The sequence below is a fragment of the Lagopus leucura genome, unplaced genomic scaffold (genome assembly GCF_019238085.1).
Source record: "Lagopus leucura isolate 7727_CA_CO unplaced genomic scaffold, USGS_WTPT01 Super-Scaffold_100030, whole genome shotgun sequence".
Taxonomy (NCBI): Eukaryota; Metazoa; Chordata; class Aves; order Galliformes; family Phasianidae; genus Lagopus; species Lagopus leucura.
The window spans coordinates 5,876,390-5,888,014 of NW_024962281.1; the positions used below are offsets into that span (position 1 = coordinate 5,876,390).

Genomic DNA, 11,625 nt, shown 5'->3' on the forward strand with positions numbered 1-11,625 from the left:
AGTTTAAAACACTAGCCTTACAGTGCTGCTTTATCATCACTACTCTGGTGGGAAGAAAAAAAAAAAAAGAAAAAAAAAGGGAAAAAAAAAAAAGAAGCTGTAGCATCTAATTCCACACAATAGGAAAACCAATAGGGAAGGAAACAGAAGGTTTGGGACACATGGGTTTATGTGGATCATATGACCTCGATATTGATCACATGTTATTTATATGTGCTTGAAAAACATCCTTACACATGTGAATCATGTGAATAAATGAGATTGGATCATAAAGTCATGAGAGCTGCTTGAAACTCCATGTGTGACATCAGTAGGCACAAACCTTAAAGCCATGTAAGCCACGTGAGCAGAAGATCAGAATGATGAGTCTCAGCTGACAGACAATAGAGCCACATCTCTTCCTTGCTCAGCATCCGCACTGTGACTGCAGCAGCAGTGACAAAACAGTAAGAGAAACCAACATCAAAATCAACACAGCCCTCTTCCTTCTACAGGACAAACAAGCAGTGGCATTACTTACTTATTCTCAGAAATGCAGCTAGGCAGGCAAACCTACCTATCGCCCACCTTCCTTGTACCTAATTTTGTTCCTCAAGAGGATAAATAAATGCTAATGAAGAGAGTGAGGGCTAGCAGAGGATGTAAGGTTTGTACAGAGGTGTTTAGGCAGAGCCAAGTCAGATCTTCGATGTTTCCCAGGTTTATGTATGTTGGTCACAAATTATGTTCCATGCCTGTAGCTGATTGCTGTCTTATCTTTTTAAACCTGACAGTTTATCTATACGCTGCCCTCTTTGTGCTTACACAGAAAATCCCTGTACAGAAACATTGAAACTCCAGAGACAAGTACTCTGCTGTGAGGAATATTTGGATTTGTTGTTCCATATCGGGACATGAGGGGCAGCCATGCTCAGTGGTCACCAAGAACCACCACAGCAACACCAGACCATGGGAAATCCCAGTCAGTGCCCTGTGCCAGGCAGCCATGTGCCTGTAGCAGACGTCCTGTACTTAGGCAGTTCCCTTAAAGGATCCCATTTTGAACACAAGCATATGATGGACAGCTTTTCTTGCAGGCTATAAAATTTGCTGTGGGCTTCAGAGGATTGTCTTGATTTGTTAGAGGGTAATGTCAAGGTGTACACAAAATGTCAGATGTGTTAGATTCTCTTCTTCCTCGAGTCATTTGCAGGGCAATGGGAGAATGGAAGCTTTTTGTCCAGATCAGGATTGCAAGGTGCAGACTTCATCAAAAAGATCTTCATTGAAGACACAGAGATCTCCCACTCCTCTTCTTCAGTCGCAAGAATTGAACTTTTGTTAAAAAATCAGTAGGGATCACCCCCTGCTACTGTCTTGATTAGTTGATTCTTCCAGCAAATGTGTCTTTTCATTGTTGGGCAGCCTCACCCCATGGCTGGCCATGCAGGTGCTCATGCCCTGTCCTACAGAACCAAGATACCAATGGTCAGTGGCTGGTGCTGTGTCCTTCATCACTGAGCTCCTACTCTTGCCCCAGTAAGGGTGGCCCAGCACTTGGTGTAAACACTCTCAACATGCTGCCAGCAGGTTCTGGGGGTGCAAGGCACAAAAAGGGAGCAGCCCCAGAGTGAAACAGGGGAAATCTGGCCTTCATGACTTTCAGCCAAGGAGCATAAATAATTGCTCACAAGACATGGTGCCACGTTGGAGAGGAACAGACGGGAAGGTGCCTGGTTGCTGTGGCAACAAGGCCGCTCTTTCGGAAAGCTGGGTTTTTCTTTCTCTTTTCACTTGCCAATCTTACCCACACGTCAGCATTCTGCCATGCAGGAGACAAGTGGTGACATTTTTACACTCCCACTGACAAGCTGGTGGTGATGGGCAGCTCCACAGGAGAGCAGCTGGTGTCAGAGCCCGAGCAAAGAGGAGGGGGGTCCTCTCAGGCAGCTAGCATCATTTAGGACCTTGTAATTAGGAGCACTGCTAGGGCTAGAGAAGGAACAAAACAACAAACAGAGCCTCAGTGTGCTGAGTACCGTCTCCTGCCCTTTGTGCACATCTGGTCCTTCAGCTGATGGAAGCAACAAGATGCTGCTCCCACCCAGAGAAGCTCTCTGCATGTCCTGCTGGGAGAGGAGAACAAACAGATAGAAAAAGGAGAGGATGAGCAAAAAGTCAAGGAATGATTTCACTTCCCAGACCTGCATTGGAAGAAACCTTATAGTGGTGGTAGAAGAGAAACATAGCTGTTCTTCCCATCCCAGCAAGTCTGCCCCTGCTGTGCCTCACTGGGCTTTCCTTGGCTTCTGTACTGCTGGGAGAGAAGACTCAGTTCAACCAAATCATCCAAGTAGTAGTGGTGGTAATGGTAATAATTATGCTGCTGCAAAGCAAATGCAGGTACCTCACAGCAGGCCTAAAATTAGTTGTGTGAAATACTGGTGAAGTCAACTGCTTTGATCCATCTTCTGTCATTTACCAGTCAGTTTGATGTGACATCAGGAAGAAAGTGGACATGAAGAACTAGCCAATTCTGGCTGCCAGACCTTCCTACCCTTACATCTGGTTGAGAATGTCTCCGTTTGGACCGTGGCTCACAAACTGGGGGTGGGATTGCAAGAATATTGTGGCCAGAAAAACTTCAAACTCGTACTCTCATGAAGTCTGGTTTTCCAAAGTTGGACGGCTTTAAGTCAAAGACCCGTGATCCATGTGGTCATGGGTCACCCTGGTGGCCAGTTGTGCTGGAACTTTATTTGAGAGGGAGCACTAATGCATTTTTTCTTTTCTAAAGCTTTTTCACAAAGCTTGAAGATCCTTCGTATCTTGAACATCTCCACCCCTCTATCAAATCAAGCTGGAAGTATGGGTTGAAAATTATTATTAAGACAAATAGGCAACTTTGCATCCTTCTCTGTCCCATCTTTCCCCCTAAGCACATGCTAATCAGCCACTTTTCATTAAGGAACCAGGATTAAAGATTAGGATGTCAAGGAGGGCAGTACACCTCGAGGGGCTTTGTCCCTCCCTCAAGCTGGTGCAGCCTCTTCAGTCTGGCTTTGAAGAGGCAGAATACATGATGTGTGGTAACCCAGTTTTCTCAGAGTAATTGCTCTGCTCTTCCAAATCTTTGCTTAAAAAAAAAAAAAACTCTGTACATTTTTCTGCTGGTGCTTAAAAGTTTTTTTTTCCTAGTAATCAGCACACAGATAGCTGAACAAAAGTACCGTCAAGCCTGGGAGAAAAAAAAAATACACAGAGGCAGATTATAAGAGACCAGATATATTACCCTTCAAATATGGAAAACTGCAGAAACTAAGAGGATATTTGCAGAAATCTCTCATTAGAGAGAGCACAGAAGAAGCATCGACAAGATTGCAAACTGACTGGTGTGTGGTCATTACATAATAGAGGAACCAAAGCTGCCCACCAGCGGAGACCATCACATCCGCAGCATTGTAACACAGGGGGCTCAGCAGCAGGCTCACAATGGAAGGTTTCTCCTTGTGGCACTAGAACCAATGACACGTGCTCCATGTGGACACAGACAGAAGGCTTTGCAGCTCCACCAGGATAATGGGATGAGGTGAAGGAGAGGCAGTAAAAAAAGATTCCTGAGATGTTCTATTCTGTTATGGCAGCTTTTTGAAAACTGGAATGTTTCTATATTTTGTGGTCTAATCTTTTTGTCAGCAGATCCTAATTCTTCGAAAGACTGAATCCTTTACAAAATATACTTGCCTGAAGGACAATGTAGGCTCCTGACAGACTGTTCTTGACCCAAAGCTGTCCATGAAAACACTGGTGTTTGGTTTTGGACCTTTTTGACATTGATCCAGTATAGCATTCTGCTATTGTACTTCCCAAAAAGTTTGGGCTGCTTATTGTAAAACTTGAGAAGGAAAGAAAATGAATCTACTGTCCTAGAAGGGTAAGGAACAAGCTCTGCAACCCAGCCGTCTGTATCTCTGCAGAGCAGTGGGGAACACCAAGAACTGCTCGAGGGCTTCATTTCCAATGACAGAAGTGCCTACAAGTCATACATTTTATTCCTTATCTGCATCTCCAGAGAGCTTTATGCAGATTTCTTCCCTTATCCAGTGAGTGGGACCGTCAACACTGATCAAACCCTGGTCACTCCAATAGACTGGCTCTGATCTGTTGGGCCTGCTCTGGGGAAGCTGTAATGGAAATGCATATTGAGTCAGTATTGCAGAGCAACAAGGAGCACGGAGCAGGGCACCTCAGCCTGGTGGACTATAAAGAGAAAGCCTAACTTAGAAGCAAGAGTCTGGCACATGAAGCTAAGCCAAGTTTTTGAGTCCTACCACTGCCCAGAGTGATCCTAATGCCCCAAATCCACCTGGTCAGCATGGACCACACTTTGAGAGTGGCACTGAGTGACGTCTAGGTTGGATGTGGGGACTCAGTTTCCCTGCTGATGAAATGAGTCATTCTGAGACTCACCTCTTCCCCAGAGAGCCATTTAGGCATTGTAAAATCAGAACACAAATGCTGGCTGTGAGTAGCAGTCCATTAATAGCCCTATTTATTGCAAACCAAATAATTAGCTTAGACACGCATCAGCAGCTCTTGATTGCATATGAAATAACTGTCTTCTTACACAGAAATGGAGTGTTTATAGGGACGGCTCAGGTGTCACCTCAACCTCAATATTAGAGAGGGAAGGAATAAAAAAAAAAAAAGAAAACCCAGCCATTTCGATGTGTTGCTCAGCAACAGAATTTGCGGGGGAAACAATCTAGGAATGAAGGAATGAGCATTTCCAAGAGAACAGGTTATTTCAGGCAAGACATCAGGGACGAGCAAATGTCACACAGGCAGAGAACTTTTTTCCTCCTTTAATCAATAATTTAAACCAGGCATTTTGGGTGAATAAGCGTTCGAGTTAGATGATTGAAAAACGGCGATCCCAAACCTTTACAAAAAGTCACACTGCTGAAAAAATGTTTATTTGTTTGTGTGAGGGAAACGTTAGATTTACTAGACACTGAATTAAAAATTGAAAATGTTCTTAGAAATGTCACGTGCGCACTTAAAGAGGGAGATGATGTAATGCCAACAGTGCTATTTTGTACAGCATCTCTACCAGAACAATCTCATATTAATTTTGTTGTTCTCTTTCCCACATGCCCTCCCTTCTCCTTTCTCTTCCAGGACAAGACGAGCGCTCTGAGTCTCAGCAATGTGGCGGGGGTTTTCTATATCCTCATCGGCGGGCTCGGACTAGCCATGCTGGTTGCCTTAATCGAGTTTTGTTACAAGTCCAGAAGTGAATCAAAGCGGATGAAGGTGGCAACCCATTCCCAGGCCTTTCACACCTTCTCTCTGACACCACCCTGGCTCCAAAGCTGCCTTCAGGGACGGATGCAGCCCAGAACACGGGTGGAAGAAAAGACATAGGGATAATGAAGTGAACTTATTAACTTGCTAGAAAGAAATAGGAGCACCAGAGGAAGCTAAGAGAGGATAAATGAGCCCTAACCCATGAGCTGATGCAAGATCAGACATGTGGCATAATACTCATTCAAAGTCCAGATATAGAGTGAAATCATAGCACAAATGGTAACAGGAACACGTTGCCATTCCTTAAAGCAGGCTATGGCAATGTGTGTGCAGCATGGATGAAGTGTGTTGGAGTTGGTGTGATACAGCCTTTACTGCAGTAAAAAAAATCCCCCAACTCAAGCAGTTAACAGCAAGATAGAACTGGGGTAGTGTAATAATGAATCAGATCCTGTTGTTCCCTCTGCTGGCATCCTGTTGGCACTGTTTGCAGGTAGGCAGCAGTGACAGATGCTCAGAGCATTTGCCAGATTTCTAGCCTTGAACCCTGGTTGGACAACGTTCTCCCAGATAGATACCCTGGGTAGGTGAAGTGGGATCTCCAAAGTCAGAATTACGGGTTTTCAGAAGGACAAACTGTCCTTTGATGTCTCCTGAAATGTCTTTTTCTCTATTCTGTCACGGTCTAGCAGCAGAGTACTTCCTAAGGCCTGAGAGATTTGTTTTAGTCCTAATTCCTGGTGTGCCTAAATTTGTGTCCTGTCAAGAGGGATTAAATTTGAGAGCCTTGGGAATGCACATTTAATGCAGCATCTGGGGAACAAGTACGTCTTGACTCAGATGATTAGCAGAGGTGATCCCTTACACGGATACCATTGTGCAGAAGGGTGCAGCAGGATCTGAGCTGTAACAGTAACACATCCAATTTTTACTTTCCGTGAGCATGGAAGTCAGTATGTTATAGGAAGCATGCAGCAGGTTTCATAAAATTTAGAGAGATTTTCACTTCCCTGGGCACTGAAACTTACCCAGAATCAAAAAGAAAATAAGCAATCATTCCTCTGGGCTTTATGTCACTGTTTCACAACATGCTTAACATTTTGTCAGCAATAATAACATTTCTCATTCACTGAAAATGTGCAATAACTCTTTTTGACATTGAGATTCAGGAAATTCTACAGGCAGTGAGAGCACAAGGACAAGAAAAGGTGTAAAAAATGAAAATAGCCATAAATGCAAAGAAACCAAAAGAACTTTATCTCTTGTTTTAGAATTCTAAGAAACGAGATTCCTTAGATTTTGTAAAACAAATGCTTTGGACAGTATCTGGAACAGGAAGATGAGAATTAGTTTCCTGAATTAGGTTTGCATTTCCTAGCATTCCCTACCTCAGTTATCTCTGCAGACAAAAACAAAGGCACATGTTCAGTTTCTCGCATGTGGAAGGTTAAACATATGCTTGCAGTGAGTCAGAGCCCATCATACGTAACAGTACAGGAGTAGTAATAGCATATATATGGGAGAAAGTGCACAGTACCTCTGAGCAGATCCAGTGTGATTGTTCTGATGTTGTAGAGTTTGAATAGTTTTTGCACATGGAGCGTTTGCTTTATACTCCAAATTATTGCAGAAACATTTAATTTTGAATGTAAAAGAGGTGTGAATTAACAGAGAAGGTGCAGAAGGCACATGCATAAAGTGAGAGTGAATGAAGGCAGGGAAGGAGAGAACAGTGATAGAAGCACAACACAATTTCTTTGTATTGTAATTTCTCCAACATTGCTAAGGACAGGGGGAGACCCCCCCGTCTTTCCTAAAAAGGGTTTTTGTTTAATCCCACAGCAATCAATCAACGAAGCCATACGGACATCAACCCTTCCCAGGCCGGCTGCAGCAGGAGGCAGTGGAGAAAACGGACGTGTGGTCAGCCACGATTTCCCCAAATCCATGCAGACGATCCCGTGCATGAGCCACAGCACTGGCATGTCCCTGGGAGCCACGGGATTATAATTGGCCTTTTGACCCATTGCCTGGGTGAGAGCAGGGACAGCCCAACTCCACCCCCTCCAGAGCCAAAAACAAACCCAACACCAACAAGACAAATGACGATGACAGAAGGGACAATTGGATGGATCTTCTCGAGGAAATCAAATCTATTTCCCTTTTTCTTTTGCAAACAGATCCACCGGCAGGAGAACAGAAACAGGTCTGTACTGCAATAAGGAGAGCATAATGAGATTTAACAGACTCGTGAACCATCCCTGATCAAAGAACCACTGGAACACTAATGAGGACTATGCCATTTTGTTTTAACTTGGTTGTTAATAAGTCTTAGTGTGTGCAATATATACATTTTTTCTTACTAATTCCTGTGGTGTCAGGGTAACATCAGTCCTTTCCCCTTTCCCTGCTCAGCCCTTTAATCTGGTTTAGTTTGGGATGCAAACCATAACATCTGAGCTACTAACAGCAAAAAGAAATTCCAATGAATGACAAGTTGAACTCCCAGCAGGGTGTCAACATCGACCCCTTTTGTCTATCGTGATTCTGTTGTGAATTTGGGGTGTGGAGTTATTGCAACAAGGCAGACAGAGCTACGAATAGCTCTCCCTGCAACAGGAAGGACTGGACGCAAGAAGAAACTGAAAAAGAATATGAGGCTGTCTTACAGAGGCAAAGATATGAGTGAGTTTGGAAACCCCAGGTAACCTGATGATAAAGTGTTAATTCTTCCAGAGATGGTGAGTGGCAGTCCAAGAGAAGAATTATGTGCCTGGAGAGGAGAGCATCATGCATGGCATATTAGAGCAGGTGGCTGGTCTAAGATCGTGGTAGCTGCTGTTTATGGAAGAGAGAAGATAAATGCAGTATTCCCCTTACATGCCACGCTCCTGCCTAGGATACTGGGGGCTAATAAGCAATTGTGAACCCTTTCTTCATTGCTTAGCTTCTGTGTATGCTCCCTTTTTGGTGGTCACATAAGGGAGCCACCTTGAGCCGGGAATATCATCTCAAGACATCCAGTTCTAGATGGCTGCCTATTAACCAGTAAAACACACTAGAAGTCATGGGGCTGCAATGGGAATAACCCAACCTTTTTGTTCTGAAATCCCTTTATGGCCATTTTTCTAATGAAAAGGGACATATCTTAGACAGTTGGCCAGAATGGCTTTCTGGAAGGAACTGCTGAAGCAAACATAAAGGAGATCCTACAAGAGCTTCATTTAAGCATTCATGACATATGATTGCATCAGAGCTGGTCAAACTCAACCTTTCTGTCAAGCTGTGGCCTGTTCTCTGGTTTCAATGCCAAACGTAGCAGATTTCCACTCATGTATCCTTAGCGAGGGGAAAGCATCCCCAAGCCAGGAAAGCAGATTATTGACACCGAACTCGGTATTGCAGAAACCCATACTGAGGGACAGGCAGCTGGGAGCCCAGCTACAGGAATCAAAGGGACAAGGATGGCTTTCCAGAACCACACGAAAGATTCATTCTGTGAATCTTTGGCATGGACGCTTCCCATCCTGGTGGGCCTGAGAAACTTCCCCAGAAGTGAAGAATCACTATGGGAGTATGTAGAGCGAGAGAAGATCTGCAAGGCAGGGACCACAGTGAATCCACCCAGCCTTGTCCCATCACCGATGGCACATAAAGTTCAAAACTTCTCTCACTCAGCAAATATCTGCCTGGGGACTGAGCTGCTATCGGAGTGTTCTGAACTGCTTTTTTCTCTCTCCTTTTTTTTTTTTTTTTTTTTTTTTCCCTTCGTGCAACGTAGCAAGTGAGGAGCAGAAAAAGAAGAAAGGGAAGTGAACACAAAGTTATACAGGCAAATGACTGGCACAAGTTTATGAGGAGGATTGGCCCATACAGCTGTCCATAGGGCTGGAAACTGACTGAACACCAGTTTCCATTAGTGTACTCTGTAGAGCAATACGTTTACCACCTTTAACACCAGCCTGGTCCAAAGCATCTGTTCCATCTACCTGCTTGTCTTGCAACGCTTTGGACACCAGCAAGTCAAAGAATCAAGGTCTGAAGCTCAGGCACAGCATGTCTAGTGCCATGTTTTCCTCTCTGTGCTGCTGGAAACCCTTGTGGTCTTCATCTCTCATCACCAAACATGAGTTCTGTCATCAGCTGCTCCAAACACCTCTACAAGTCACTCTGTGTTGATTATCACTATTTTTAGTCCACTTTCCTTAACTTTAACTTCAGTTCTATGTAAGCACTAACATGGTCGGAGCAATCCTTCGCACTAGCCTGCTTCCATGTCCAAAGCTCTCGGAGTCATCTGCTGTCTCAGATCTTGCCACATCCCAGAGAAGGCTGTCAAGCCCTTCAGTGCTCTGTCCTCCTCCAAAGACATGATCACCATGGTGGCAGGTCACAGGGAGCCCAGCTGGGCACGCAGACATCGATGGCATTGTGGGAAGCAGCGCGCCTGTGCCAGGACTGACTACCTGTGACATGAAGATGTGGGATGCGGTCTTCAAAGGCTTTTGATCAGCGACGGGGTTAAAAAAATAAAAAAAAAATTAAAAAAAAAAGAGGAATAGGACAAAAGCGTGGAAAAATGTTAACTTGTAATATGTATTTTTACTACACTTTTCTTAAAAATAGAGTAACGGTAAAACTCTTAAAGACATTGACATTTTTTCTCAACAGGAATCCATATTTAACAGTTTTGGCTTTCATTAAATTTTGCTCTTTGGTACCTGGATCTTTTATTTACCAGCTATATTTGTTTTAACTCTTTTTATTTTGTTTTCCTTTATTTCTTTTTCTTTTGTCACTTCTACTAAGGATTTTGCTTTAACAAACTGAGCAGTGTTTTTATTTTCACATTCTCTTTTCAACACTTGTATTGGCAATTATTATTTATACAAGAGTGAAACTATCAGCTGGAATTTTAGCACCAAGGATCCATGATCCATTTTTCATACCTGTCCACGCTGTTTTGTGCCAGTGCTGGATGTATGGACGTGAAAATGATGTTACCCCTCAGGCAATATTACCCAACCTGAATCAAACAAAATTTCCTTCATTATTGCTGTGTCTGACTTGTGAACAGCAGCCAAATAAACTGCTTCAGGTTGAAATTGGGAATCTATCTAATATTTTCCCAAGAGCCAGGAAGCTAAACATTCACTGGGTTCAAAGTTAAATATTTTACTTACTGTTCAGAGTTTTATGACGTTATTTTCCGAGGAGGGCAATTTCAGCATTTTAGCTTGTTTTTACACAAGGAAGCTCTAGTCAGCTGAGAGAGAACTCAGAACCAGCACTGGTCCAAAAATCCACACCAGGATTGGTTTTCCTGGGAGCTGTCGTGCTGTTTCAGAAGCTCAGACGTTCAAGATATTTCTCACTCAATTTTCATGCAATTAATCTGCTTAATTCCTCTTTCAAAAGTCTGCTGAAGTGGGAAAGAGAGTGGGATTTAAAGCACCATAGACAGCTGCCAATGTTAACTACTGACTCATGCCAATGCTACACCAGTGCCACGCTCTGAGGTAGCCCTTGGTGCCACAAATGTGGAAGGACATCTCTTCCCCATGGCATCATTCCTATGTGTTGGCTGGGGAAGCTGAGACACCCAAATGCCTTCAGCCAGGCATCTCAGCTCACCCCACAGGCTGAGGTTATAGACTCAAGGTCTCCAACATTCCCAAGGGGGTTTCAGCCACTGGTAAATTTTAGGAGGAGAATCAGCAAGGGCCAGAATTAATGGAAATGGACTGTGAACCCTCAGGCTTCAAAGCACAAGAAACTCCAAATCAAGGGGCCTGAGAGAGAAGTTTTCCATGGGCAGATTATGTTGCATCAGCCCATTTTGGTCTTCCGCATTTGTTTGGACATCCAGTACTGTATGATGGGCTTGAACCTTATCTCAAAATGCTCTCCTTGCTCCTTCAGTGGTTTGCTCTTCATTCCCAGTGACAATGCAGACATGCACAACAAATTTTCCTTTATCTCTTGACAAAAGCAAGACAAAATTCCCTTTTGGCGAAAGCAAATATCTCTTATGAAAAAGTCTTTAGCAAAAATAAAACCAGCAAAAACACTGAATACTGAACAGACACATCACCGAATCCATGCTTTTGCTATGGGATCAGAATCTCAGCACCAGGGCACAAGGCTAGGGTGATCCAAAAGGATTTGTGTCGACTTGCTTGTGCATGCATATACTTGTCAGCAAACACAACAAAAAACTCTCTTGTCCAAGCTCAGTGAAGGGATAGGGCAGGAGCATATACAACATTTGCTGTAACCCAGTGGTCGCCATTAAACATCCTGATGCATGATTCTAATACATTGGTAGCACAGAGG

General features: G+C 43.7%; 1 protein-coding gene across 2 annotated transcripts in view; it reads left to right on the top strand.

Moving 5' to 3' along the window:
• Positions 1–9,916, top strand: part of GRIA1 (glutamate ionotropic receptor AMPA type subunit 1) — a 107,653-nt gene extending 97,737 nt beyond the window's left edge. For both annotated transcript variants that reach the window (XM_042881685.1, XM_042881686.1), the window contains exons 14-15: positions 5,161–5,295; positions 7,111–9,916. In XM_042881685.1, the coding sequence (XP_042737619.1) occupies positions 5,161–5,295; positions 7,111–7,299 (324 nt within the window). In that variant the 3' untranslated portion in view covers positions 7,300–9,916. The remainder of the gene's footprint in view (positions 1–5,160; positions 5,296–7,110) is intronic.
• Positions 9,917–11,625: the final 1,709 nt, after the last annotated feature.